Here is a 13,906-nt window from a genome sequence, read left to right on the forward strand (position 1 = left end):
TATTTTCCTGGTCATAACTGGATCAGGAAAGTCTTCTGATTGGGCAAACACACATTCGGGGGCAGGTACACTGTGAACTTCCTGTTGGACTTCCCAAGAATCCAATGGATAATGTATGTAAATGGCTAGGTAAGAAACCATGTTTAATCCTTGGCATGGAGCAAGTATTTGTGTTTGGTATTGCTGGGCACAGGGAAACATTTTGGGACCTCAGCTAGCAGGTTGAGTATAAGCTCTATTCCTTGGTTTAAGATGAAGAGTAAGATCAGGTTATTGTGCTGATATTTCATTTAATTTGTTCTTATATCTCTGTCTATCTCAACATATGGTTAGTGATTTCTTGTGTTTGGTGTTGTTTTTATAATAAATCTTTCTGTTATCTTTTATAGCACACTTACTGTCAGAGACAACTTTGATTTAAGAGCGTTTAACCATACAGGCAGGGCTCTTTCAAGAAAGTGGGGAGGAGGGGGACAGGATTTATCTTTTCTGAGCACATAACTAAACAAGTGTGTTCCTTCTAGCTGGCAAAATCCCCTCTGTTAAAGAGCTGGCAAGACCTAGGTAAGGCAAATAAAGCTGAGGTGCCAGGTCAGGGAGGTGAGCTTTGGAGCACCTCAGTCTGTTCTCAGTGGTCAAGCAGCAGAGAAGGGTCTGGGGCTGAAGGGCACCCCTGAAGGTGTAAGAACACCCCTGGGAGTGTGTCTTAAAGATGCATCTGACTGTAAATGGGCTTGGGGGTCTGTCACAGCTACTTCAAAGGCTTTTACTCTTAGGGCAATGAGAAAGATCTCCCATGCAAATCTGTGGAAGATGGGAACGAACAATACTGAAAGGTTTGCAGCTGCCAAGACTCCACACCCTGCAGTACACTCCCCTGGAAACACCTGATACACATGGTGATACCGTCTAAGAATCTTCTGCATGTTTGCTCCCACATAATCAGGAACATCCATTCTCCTTTTCAGGCCTTCTATACAGCCCAGCAGGTTCCCCATCACTCCTTAGCAATCAAGCGGAAGCTAAAACGAACTAATGATCAAATCTTCCCAAAGGAAGGTCATTGTCCTACTTTTTCTGCAATAGGCCCCAGGTGAAGGAGGATAAAAGAGTGCAGTGTTGTCTCTAGTGAGTGTTTATCTGCCACCTCAAATTCTGATAAGCATTCATTTCCCAAAAACTAATGGCAGTTCCTACTTACAAGCTCATTTCTTTCTTCTGACAGCAGTGCATTCCGATCTTCCAGCTTCCTGATGATTGCACTTAGCTCAGCAATTTTAAGTTGGAAACGACGGGCATCCTTTTCATCCAACTGCTGTTCCTAAAACAAAGATCAACTGCAAATAACTGTTCATAGGTAACTATGTAAAAACAAAATCCAAAACCCCAGCTTTTTAAAATCTAAACATTTCTAATCTGTTATGTAGAAGAATGTAATCTATGCCTTTGTAGAACTGATCACTGAAAACTGCATGATGAGATCAACAGAAAGTTAAGGGAGCAGAAATGTAACAAAGTATGCAAATGCAAAGTATGTATATGCAAATACAGAATCACAAATGTTAAACTTGGAATTATGAAAGAAAACATTGAAATCTAAGGCAATGTTTCTAATAAATGCCACTGTTGAACTGAGAGTTTCAGATGTGTGACCCACTCTTAGTACTTTGTTAGAGGGAAATGATATTTATACATACTGAAATATAAGTGTACAAATGCCATGCAATTATACTATTGCAACTTCTATGAAGTTGTTGCCCTAGTTTAGATTCTAGAGGGTCACGCATAAAACATATAGGGCTGTGCTTTAATCTATCAAAAATGAAAATGCTTCAATCAAATTGTAAGCAAAACCAAATATATAGGAAGACATATTTTTATTTTTCAGAATCAAAGAGCAGTTACATTTGTTAACAAATTATGATTTGTTTTGTCTATCAGGCATTTAACCTAATATTTGATGAAACAAGAACAGAACTTTGATCAAAATGAGCAAATTAATATTCATAATCCTAAATGGAACTTTCAGAAGGTTTAAGATTCCTCATTCAACAGGTGCAGGAGAGGCTCTGAAGAAAGAATAAAAGAGATTTTTGTATATGTTCTCAATTATCTAAACTTTTACCAAGAAAATTAAGAATTGCTGCAAAAGAAATCTTGATGAGAATCAACAATGAAAGAGTTAGCATATATCACAGACAAATGAAGCCAATTAACTGTTTTTTTAATATTAGCAAATTAATGCAGAAGCAGCAGGGTGGCATAGTTACACACAAGGCAATATAAAAGGGTGACTAAAATTTAAAGCCATTAGTATATTGCATAGTAAGAAAAAGCAGCAGATAATAGGTTAGTAGGCATTCAGTTCACTTCCTAGACCACTGGTTGAAAGCAAAAAGCAAAAAGCATGTAACCATTAGTAACAGAGATGTTCTAGCAGGACCGTATAAGCTTGCATGCTATTGATTGCATTATCTTACTGATTTCCCTCTGCAAATTATACTTGTACATTTGTTTACAATACATGTTAGTAGCCTAGAAAACTAGGACACATACATTACTGAGTTAGAAATGCATTTGCATCATTTGTCAGCAGAGATTGTCAGACTGTCAAATTAAGGCAGGTGGTTGAAGTGTGAGTACATTTAAAACATGGAAAATTCCACCTTACTAACATAAAACTGAAACAGAGAAAACAAAAACAAGAAACAAAGTTAGAACAAAACAAAAAAGCAAAAGCTCTCCCATGGTCTGATCTGATTTTAGGTCTGAAAGATGTTTGCTACCAAATTAGCAGTGTTATAAAAAATATCTTGGTTTTCTCTGTACATCTATGGGAAAGCGAAGAAATGTCTTGGTTTTCTCTGTACATCTATGGGAAAGCTGTTGCTTGAATATGCACTCATCAAGATCGTGTCATCTTTTTTTATTTGTTTCTTTGCTTGCTTTTTTTTTAGGTGAAACCACGTGAAAGTGCTTACGGGGCTTCCTGAATGATCTGAAGCGTCTCCTGCACCACTTGCATAAGGAAGTTCCCGTTTGGGGCTGCTCAGATGCCGATCAGACTCTTTGATCTGGGAAAGTTGTTCATCTAAAGCCTCCTTTTGGAGCTGAAGTCTCTGAGCATGCCCGGCTTGAACCCCTAACTCTCTTTCCAGCACGTAGACTGCTCTGTCTTTAAATTTTATCTCCTCCATCTATAAGGAGAACAAAATACAATCACACACGCATGCATGTTACAGGTCTGTGGTTACCATAGAAACTGGCAGCATGACAATGGCACAGCATCTTGGACGGTACCCAAAGGTACACAGTCATTATTACAGATTTGACACCCCTTAATATTGAAAAAGAACAATATTTTCTTGAAAATAAAGTAGCAATAAGTGCTTGAAGGTGACCATATGAATAAACTTGCTTAATGTGTCCATTAGCATTGCATTTATTATATTTTAAACCACTTTCAGGAGCCTTCCAGGAGAAATTACCATTATACTTTAAGGTTATCTCAGTAGATCTGATCAGAGCATTGTTTTTTTCATTCCATTCATTTTTTTAAGTTTTCAGAATTTTTTTTCATTCCCAATTTGGCCAAAAAAGTGAAATTAGAAAAGACAGAAAGAAAGGGAACTGACAATCAGAAAAAAATAGTTTAATCAAAGCATTAAAATAAAATTGATATGTTTTATTTGATTTCCACCATTTAAAATTTTTTTTTAAATGTTATCCATAATTGAGTTAATTTTCAAAATAAAAGCTATTTCAAAACAATACACTGTTTATTTTTCCTTATGGGACTAAAGAAATCAAATATATTGCCAATTTATATTTTTCCCAATATTTCTTCAGGGTCAAAACATTCAACAAAATTTATACTTGATGAAGAAAGTTTTGATTTCTACAAACTGCCTTTTTTTTTTAAACAAAAAACACTTAATAAATTCCCAGGTAGTTCAAATTCTCCTCTCAAATCTACCATTGTATTTAACAGTGTAATTGAATTCTCAGCATGAAGTCCATGACCTTTGTCATAGTCCCTGTGAATCAGAGATAAGTCCAAACCAACATCCAGCAATGCTCTTTAAATTTGCAGACAAGATGATTTGGAATTAATTTGGATCTGGATGCTAATTTTGGGACTGGATACTTTCTTTATATAGAAGCCATAGGAACCATATCTAGGAACCAAATGAAATATCTAAACTTAAGCACTGGAATGAGGTAGGATTCAAAAAACATATTTTGGAATTTTACTTTGTGCTAAGGGCAAACAAAGGTCCATGAGTTGTTTGAATGAAAAACAATAGCTTAAAGCAGTCTGAACAGTCTCTTATGGCTGGGATAATATACAGTAAAGGAATAAGACCCCAGAATGTTCTTTCTAAGACTATACCTCTAAACACTGCATGTGAATGGACCGGTCACAAGGTTGCCAACTGTGCTTAAAGATAATGAATCAGTGAAAAGAAATTAGTCATATTGACTTTGTAAAATAACTGTACTGTTCCCAGCTTCAGACACAATAAGTACATACAGTATATATAAAACAGAGGAACTTGATTTCCTCAAGCTGTATTATGCATAGACACATTCTTACTTGGAGGCATATCTCATGCCCACTGACCTCTGACAGAAGACTTTTTGCCTTAAAAAGTGCATACTCATCCATTGAGTATGCACTAGGTCAGTCCCAATGGGATAAAGGGCAGTGCATGATTTCAGTTCCTCAGTATCCTCTCAACCATGGAGTTTTATACCAAGTTGACTCCAAGGAAAAGAGGAAGGATGTGTATGTGGACAAAACATGTCGAAGAACTCCAGTTACTGGTAAATGCTTATTTTTTTCTCTTTTGAGCAACTGTCCACAAAAATTAGAGGGTGGGTCCAAAGCAGTGCCCACCAACTTGCTGATGGGTTTCACAGAACCCTTAGTTGAACAGCAATTGTAGGATCATGTTACCTGCCAATCATGTTACCTGCCCTACAAGTTTCTAAAATAGCATTTTTTTTCGCTAAAGTCTGATTAATTCTCCAACTGATGGCATTTCAGATGTCACTTATGAAGACATGAAACAGGAATACTGCCTGGACTGTGGTAGGCTTCTAGCATAGTTTTCCAAAACCCAAAATCAAGTCTGACAACTTTTGGACAGATATCACTGCATCTTTAGATGTTCTGATACAAAACAATGCAGAGACTTTCTGAACAGCTGCCCAAGGACATTTTCATTAACACTAAATTGTTTATAGAACATAGCAGTGGGAAAGGTGAAAGTATTATCAATTAGGCTGTGACATATGAAGGGAAAATAGAACAAAGCTTTTAGATCACCAGTATTGAAGAATTGTTCTGAGGTGCCCAAACAAATTAAACGTATGCTGAAGATTTGTAGACATCATGTTTTACCTCCAGACTTTTCTTAAAACCTTGTTGAACAACAGAACAGCTTGGTCCTATAAAAGTTACAGATCAAAGCACTCTTAACATCCAGTGAGTGTAGCAAAGCTTCTGCTTATGATGGATGGGACCTCAGGAAGAACAACAGCAAGTTAACATGCTTTCCCAAGTGAAACCTTGACTTGAACATGAGTTTTACCATCCCCTTCTCTGGGAAGAAGGTGCTGGGAAAGCAGATCTGTCATAAGTGCCTGGATCTCGTCTTCCATCCCTGTTGACATAAATGCTATAAAAAAGCTGTTTTCATGGAAAGAGGGAGGAAGGAACACTACCACAGACTCATTAGGGATGTGAGACAAACTCTGATCCTTTTGTGGAAATGAGTCTCTTACTTGGGGAAGGAATCTGAACAGGCATTTAAAGCATCTAAGGCACATCTACTGGTGAAAATGTGCATCTGTGGACAAGTACTCAAGGGAGAAATAATAACATCTTTGTAGTACTCTAAGTACTTCTGAAACATTATGTATTTAAGTGAAACAAGCAGCCTTTTACCCCTGAGCTTTTCAAAATCAGGAATTACAAGTAAGAATTCAGCCTTCTGTTATATTTTTTAAGAAGACTGGTAGAAAACCCAGATAAAATAACACTAAATTGGTCATGTGGCAGTCACTAAATTACTTCAATTTACAGCAATATCAAGGTCAAGCATAGGGGCATAAGCACCAAGAAAAAAGAAGCATACCTTAATTTACACTTGGTACATAGCGATTTTCCCTCAAATGGATGCCACTGAATGCAGTATTAGGATCCTTAAAATCAGTATCCACATAGGGGATAGTATAGTTAGTGTCGACTGCAAAATCATGATACATAAGTACTTGGGCAGCTAGCCAGTGCTGAGCTCCATGCTGCTACAGCTACAGTGCCAGCAGTACTTGAGCCAGCTGATTTAAACCTAGCTTGGGTATATCTGGATGATCTGTAATTATCACTGAGGTGACTTGTGCAGATATACCCAGAATTGGTACTGTGCCCCTGACATCCAGAAAAAAAGTAATTACTTCATAACTTTAAATGTTAGCTAAACTATACAAGTAAGGAAATTCACATTTAAAACTTTCTTTCCTTCCATATATAAAACTCTCATGTCTCAGTATTTTACCTGATGTAACATATAACATACATGATCCATGATACATTGTACATAAAGTAAAACTAGAGTTCAAGCTCCTTGAATGCACAATAGAAACATTGATGTGTAATGAATTCAAGCTCTTTTAATTTATTATACGTGTACAAATTTAGGCACACATCATTTTAACTTAACATAATTCCAGACCTGTCATAGTGTGTTAGGAACATCTACTATATGCCTACTTTTTAAAAGAGCTATGTGAAACCCTGAACTCCAAATCAACTTGCATTACACCTGCACCTATGTATGAAGTCTTGGCCCCACTTATATCAATAAGATCGTGGCCAATAACTTCAATGGAGTATTGGATTTCACACTATCTGTTCAAGCGCCTTAGTCTATAAGTGTGCCAGCTGAGTTGGGAAGTCGAATATACTCCCTCCACTAACTGCCCTTCTTCCAGTTGTGTTCAGTTCTTCTATCAATTATTTCCAATGACAGAGCATTCCTATTTAGCATAGAGATAAAATAGCACACACCATGCAACACACTGCTTCCATTTCCAGGAGTACTACAAGGACCTGCAATATAAACAATGGTGGGGTGTATGCTCCAGCTAGGGTATATGAAATATTGTAGGAAGTGGATACCTCTACTTGCTTGAGGAAAAACAAACATTGCTTGTAATGTATCTTTGTCAAAAAAGTCAAGTTAAGAGTGTGTGTGTGTGTGTGTATGTGTGTGTGTGTACACTATTGTTCCTCTATTCAAAAGTATCAACAAGTTACACCCCCCTTTGAAAACAGGACGCACATATTGTGTGCGCTATTTTATCAAGGATGCTTTTAAAATTTCTCAGCAATTCTGAAATCTATTGAAGTTTTCCTCCTAACAAAGAAATATCTAGACTCTTCCCATGGAATGTATAAACACAGAGAAACCAAAAGGGACCTGTAAATGAAAAAGATAAAAACAAACTGGAGAGCTCAATCCCCCTTTGTGTGAATACAAAGAATTTTATAACACAGGCAACATTTTCAAGGAGAAACATGAAATCAGAACAATGCTAAAACTTCCCTAAAGTAATGCCATAAACTACTACTGTTTGGATTTTTGCAAAAGAAGACTAAATTTAAATGCCACGAAGAAATAAGAAGATACCAGTACTTACATCTTACAGCAATGTTCAGACTCAGGAATTAAATGCAGTGATTTCATTTTACAGTTCATTCTTAAACATTAACATATCTACATAATTTACAGCAGCAAAAAATGAGTAAAACTTTTTGAAGAGCTTATTTTCCAGATTTTTCTTCAGAGCAGCAATATCATCACAGAGGTGCTTTTTTAAAAGGAAAAAAAAAAAGAAAATGATTTCCAACTCACTGACAGCTCCAAATCAATTTCCAGGTGTGTCTCCAAAAAATGGCATCTCACACACTTGTTTCATTATTCAACACAAAAACACTGAAGTGTTTCCGACTAATGTGACCACCTTCTTTCTATTTGTATCTGGTTGCTTTAGATAACGCAGACAATTTGTGAACAATGTCAATGAATATATATGAGCATGGTATCCAATCATCGAAAGGAGAATGTTTTGCTTATCAGAGTGGATATTCCCACTTTATTTTTAGCAGGCTGCCTCTACTTGGAATAATTTTTTATACTGAGGTGCTAATTAATAAGCAGCCTGTGAGCATAGCTTCTGCCAATTATGCACATATAATTCCAGGCACAGTTTAATTTTTTTACTCACATCTCATGGTGTAAAACAAAATTTCTGATATTGTTTTTCACCAAGCTTCTTTTGAGCCCTATGGTTCTTTATAAGTACATTATTTCTAGAATAACAGTAACATCAATATGTAAGTTATATTGCTCTAGAAATTTCCTCTTGTAATGTTCATGGGGCATTGGCAGCTGTACAGACTCCATAACATTGCTAATAACACGACCGTAAGCTTCAGAAGAATTTTGTGTTTGAAGCTTCGGCTATCTATACTGAAAAAGCCAAAGCCTTTCCCAGACACAGGTTTTAATTGCAAATGAGAAAATTCTTGCCAGTTGGAGGCTGTTACATGACATACATATTTCCCCATAGGCAGCATGTCAGAGCAAGCAATTAGAATGTGTAAGAAAATCTGCACAGGAACTCGAGTCTCCTGCAGCACCAGGAGTGCAGGTGAATGGGCTGTCGATCGCTCATTAGTGGAAGGGTAACTAACAAGACCTAGATTAAAGGAAAAGGGATTTCTACCTCTCTGTGTGTGTGCATCTCCTTGACATTAAGGAGATTCACGTGTGCATTCTGACAGAAGGAGATCCAGGAAATGTCTCTTTATACAACAGAATGAACCCTCATTCAATTCTACCTCATATTCCGTCTTTTCATATTCCTCAGGTTTTCCAAATAAGTGAATAACATGCCTCTTACTGTTTTTTTTAACTAACACGTTACTATAAATAGTTGCTAACCACATTCACCGTTTATCAGATCCAGTCATTGGCTGTATGAGTTTTACACAAGGTGCAGATTACCATGATTTATATTTTAGAAACAAGTGAGCAGGGTAGGGTGAAGGGACTTTGTCAACTAGTCAGTGCACAAAGTGCAACAAACCTTAGTTCCTGCTAAATATTCCAGGCACATCTAAGGGGAGCACACATGCTGTGCTACTGCAGCAAAGCAGCATTGATTTCTGTCAGTCATCAGCAAATTATGGCAACACAGCAAATGCAGAAGGAGACAAGTAGGAAGAGTTCTTTTGGGTTTTTATTTTTATTTTTTGGTTGTTGAGGAAATACCCTGTATTCCTTAAGAGTTTTACAAAATCACACATTGGCTCTAATATATAAAAAAACCTGAAACAAAAAAAAGCCATAGCTTCTGTTTATTATGCATTTATTCTGTATGGCCTATACTCGAAGGCCAGGTAGAGACATTACATGTAAACTGGTATAAGCCATGGGAAATTAGTCTAAAGCTCCTGTCTAGTGCAGGGAGGCTGGGCCCTATAATCTTGCAAGGTCCCTTCCAGCCCCTTACGATCTATGAATCTATGAACAGAACAGAAGCTCAGTGCACATAGACTGGTTTAAAAATGGCGGATCCTGGTCTAAGATAGACCTGGACAGGTGTAGCATGAGACTTAATCAGCTTAGGTTACACCAGTGGATCAAACTTCTGTAACAGATCCTCACCCAACTCAGGTTAGGTTGCAGCCAGAGGCCTTTGCACCTCCCCTACCCCCCACTCCCTCCTCACATAGAGGTGTGCTAGAACTTGGCTCTTACTCGGCTGCTGCAGAAGTGGGGGCGGGCGGAGGGTGGAGGTAGAAGAAGGGATCATTTGTAGCTCTGTATTTTTCTCTTTATACAATGTCCCTAGGCATGGCGGGGATGGTGCTCTGCAGAAGGAAGGATCAGGCCCCTCACTTTGGTTTGCAGCAGGTCAGGACAGGGCAAGCAAAGTGAATAAGCAGCAGCTGCGGGCTCCTGTGCCCTGTGTGCATGGGGCCATGGCACATGCACTGTTCCCTGACATCACTCAGCCAGCTCTGCTGCTGCTGCTCTCAAACTTGTCTTTGTTATTCAGAGCTCTCCATCTAACATGGTGGCTGCCTGCAAAACACAGAGCCAGGATCCCCCCACACTTCGGCTGGGATGTGGGGACACACACACACACAGCCTCCCCCTCACACATAAACACATGCACACAGACCCTCCCCCCCTCCCAACCTAAGCAGTTTTTAAGTCTTTGCCTCTAGTAGCTCAGGGCTTGTGCTCCCCGCCCAGCGCTCCTACAAAGTCCCCTGGGCACAGTGAGGAGCGGGGTGCTGGCGCTCTCCCTCCTGGGTCTCACAAGTTGGGGCAGGGGCAAATGCAGCTCCTACTGCGTGTGCAGGGGCACTCCCACCCTGGTTGGCTTGTCTTCTCTGCATGTGTTTTCATGGGGCGGGCTGGCCAAGAGCCAGGCATTCCATGAGCTCCATTTTGGAGGCCAGGGAAGCATAGGGAAGGAGAGAGGGGGATGCAGAGGAAAACCTTGAGTTGTGGGGAAGTTCAGTGTGGGGAAACAATAGTCAAACACCCAAGGGCCTGACCCATGGTTCAGCTAAGGCTTCCATTGACCTACAGGAGCTTTGGATTGGGCCCAGAAAGCTTTGGAGGAAAGGTGAGTTGAAAGGCAGACCGCTGAGCATGCTGGGCTACAGGGACTGGGGCTGCCAGATGCGGTCAAGTCACAAGGATATGGGTGGCAATGGGAAGGGAAGAAAGGGGATGGAGAGCTGAGGGGAACCTCCTGCTCCACAGGACAGCCACAGTTGCTCTCAGCCCTCTAGCTCCATCTGCAAACAAATAAGCAAGCCCCACTGCAAAGGGGTTGAGGACAAGTCAGGAGTAAGTGTAAATGGGGCCATTAAGAGGGTACCCACCCTTTCCCTGCTCCCCGGACAAAGGCCAAGGATCCACATGATGCCCTGAGTGGGGTGACCATGCGTCCCTTTTCTGGCTGCCTGCAGCTGACAGCTGCCTGACAGATGAAAGGACAATGGGGGCAGCCATGGGCGAGGCAGGCAATTAGGATTGCCCACCCCCAGTCAGCTGTCCTTGGCAATCTCCAGCACACTGGGAGGCAGACAGGAGTGCCTCCAAGCTGCTGGCCTCAACCAGTGCAGGCAGCTTTTGTGCTCCCCCCCCCCCAAGAGTGAACTTGTGTTCTGTTCATTCCTAAACTAACGTAATCTGCTTAGAGAGACCTGCATAAGTTAGTTTGAATCCACCTCAGGCTTTCTGAAGGTCTATACCTAGCCATAACTATTAGGGCTGTGCGAAATTTTGCCGCCAGTTTTGTTTCGACGTTGTTTCGACCCGTTTCAAGGTCAAAACAGCAAAAATGAAATGGAACAGATATAGTTGAAACAGCCTCGAAACAAAATGAGGCAAGTCGAAACGCATTGCCATTTCGATACTGTTTCAACCATAGGCTATAATGAGGAAGAACAAAACAGCCTATAACTTTGTCATTTCTGGCTTGATTTGGATGAAACTTCTGCGTGTGGTGGCCCCTTCTGAGAGCATGAAGCCTGCCAAGTTTCAATGATATAGGTGCAGGAGTTCAGGGAAACTGTACCCCAAAGTCCATATGTGACATTTTTTCACAATAAGAAAAAGACACAGATTTCCTTTCAGGGTGTCCTGACCAGTAGCAGGGGACTACTGCATGAAGACTTCAAAAGCCAGGGGGTGAACCAAGTGTGCTAGAACAATGGTTCTTAAACTTTTCTACCAGAACCCATTTGTAAACCAATCCCGACTCAGTGTCTCTCACTCCTGACCTACTGCCCCAGCCCCATGTGTGGGGCATGGCAGGGGGATGGTATGTGGGACATGGAGGGGCCCCCAGCAACCCCTAACAGGCTGGAACTCTGCCAGCCTGCAAGGTAAAAACCACAGTTTCCCGTGTGTTTCTCCTTTAAAGGAGAATCCATTTTTAAAGTTTGTTTGTGGCCCCTCTTTGATATATTCTTGCGGCCCACTTTTGGGTTGTGACCCAAGGGTTGAGAAACATAGTGCTAGAGCAGTGGTTTTCAATCTGTGGTACATGGACTCCGGTGGGTCTGCAGACTATATCTAAGGGGTCCGCAAAAATTGACTATGATCAATCAAAAATATGTGAATACCCATACTTACAATTCGAAGGTGTCCACACTTTCATTTGAAATTTCCAAAGGGGTCTGCACTTCCAGTCAACATTTTTTAGGGGTCCAGAAAGGAAAAAAGGTTGAAAACCATATCCTGGGGAACAAGAAGGTTTAGGGCCAACGGGGAAGTGAGTTAATAGTAATTAAATCACTGGAGTGGAGTTCAGGAGATCTAAGTTCAATTCCCAGCTCTACCCAACTTCTTGAGCAGCAAGGTAAGTTAGCCTTCCTGGAGCTCTGTGCTGCCACTAGAGGTACCCATAGTAGCTCTGGTATCTCTATACTGCAGAGAAGACATACCGTACATTTTCCCCATTGCTTATTAAACCTTCCTATTCTGTCCCTCTCCAAACTCAACTTCCTCATTCTTTTCTTCTGATGCTACCACCTCAAACCTACAACCCTCTCTTTCTCTCTCTCTATCTCCTTTACAACTGCCTTCTCCTCCTCGTCCCTGGAGATTCCCTGATATCTGTTCACAATAGGTAGTGGCAATCACCCTATGTGCTGCTAGTTTGGGGGCCAAACAAACAATTTTTGTTGGAGCTATGCAATTGCAATTGTGATCACAGTGGCAGTGGCAACCAGAAGTTGCTGTGCATGGAAGTTGTGCCAGGTAGCCCGCTAAATAACAGAATAATGAAAGGCCCCTGGTTTGCTGCTGGCCAGGTCCTTGATGGCAGGAACAACAACTAATTTTCCCACAGCTTATTGAATGTGGAAGACTGGAGCTGGGATGCAGGCAACCCTAGAAGTGCAGATTTGTATGACCTTAAAGCCTTCTAATTTGTGCATATACATTAGAAAAAAGGCCAAATTACACAATACGTATACACGTTCATTTGCATACATGGATATAAGCATTTATTTTTTTCTTCTGAATGCTCAAAAGTCTGTGGGCAAAAGAGAATTGGTGTAGCTGACAAAAGTTAATCTGATGCAGACCAAATAAGAATCTGGCTCTTTATGTGCAAAATGACAAAGAAAGAAGCCAAGGCCTCCTTAAATATTTGATCCTGAATGCTCAGGTTTAATCTGAAGAAGATGTGATTGTTAGGTATACATGCCTTTGAAAAAATTGAATGAGAGTGTTATTACAATAGGGAGATAGTAGTTTTTGAGCTGCACAGAGCTCTTCCCGGTCCACCCCACCCTGCACAGATCCGGTGGCACACGTCCCGCCCCCATGCCCTCCCAGACGAGTGACAGGAGCAGCAGTGGGAGCCACGAGACCAGCGGGCAAATGCCAGACCAGTGGCTCTCAGACCAGTGGTGCGCAGCGGTGGGAGCCACTCCCCAGGCCCACACCCCAACACCTCCCGGCTGAGCTGCAGCTCCATCCTGCCCACCCTGGCTGGGCAGCATTTGCCCCTACCCCAGCCCCACTTCTCCCTTACCACAGGGGCCTTGATCTGTGCCCCCACACCCCTTCCTTCCCCTTTCCCCTCCCACCACACCAGACTTACCAGCTGCAAACAGCTCTTCAAGATGCTGGGATGGTATTGAAAATCAGATCAGTACTGATATGCCTCCTTAAAAATCATTTATTGGTATCAGCTCCAAAAATCTCTATTGGTGCACCCCTAACAATTATTGACATATATGTATATCTTCATACTGGTCTCCTTTAACAAACATTAAACAAGTAATGGATAGGGCTTG

General features: G+C 40.9%; 1 protein-coding gene across 4 annotated transcripts in view; it reads right to left on the reverse strand.

Annotated features, from left to right (window-relative positions):
• Positions 1–13,906, reverse strand: part of JAKMIP3 (Janus kinase and microtubule interacting protein 3) — a 93,882-nt gene that overhangs the window by 52,626 nt on the left and 27,350 nt on the right. For 2 of the 4 annotated variants that reach the window (XM_006027583.2, XM_025208813.1), the window contains exons 3-4: positions 2,982–3,197; positions 1,202–1,321 (exon numbers count right to left, since the gene is read on the reverse strand). In XM_006027583.2, coding sequence (XP_006027645.1) covers positions 1,202–1,321; positions 2,982–3,197 — 336 coding nt within the window. The remainder of the gene's footprint in view (positions 1–1,201; positions 1,322–2,981; positions 3,198–13,906) is intronic. The other 2 variants (XM_025208814.1, XM_025208815.1) reach the window with 2 other exon arrangements.

Source organism: Alligator sinensis, unplaced genomic scaffold (assembly GCF_000455745.1).
Source record: "Alligator sinensis unplaced genomic scaffold, ASM45574v1 scaffold195_2, whole genome shotgun sequence".
Taxonomy (NCBI): Eukaryota; Metazoa; Chordata; order Crocodylia; family Alligatoridae; genus Alligator; species Alligator sinensis.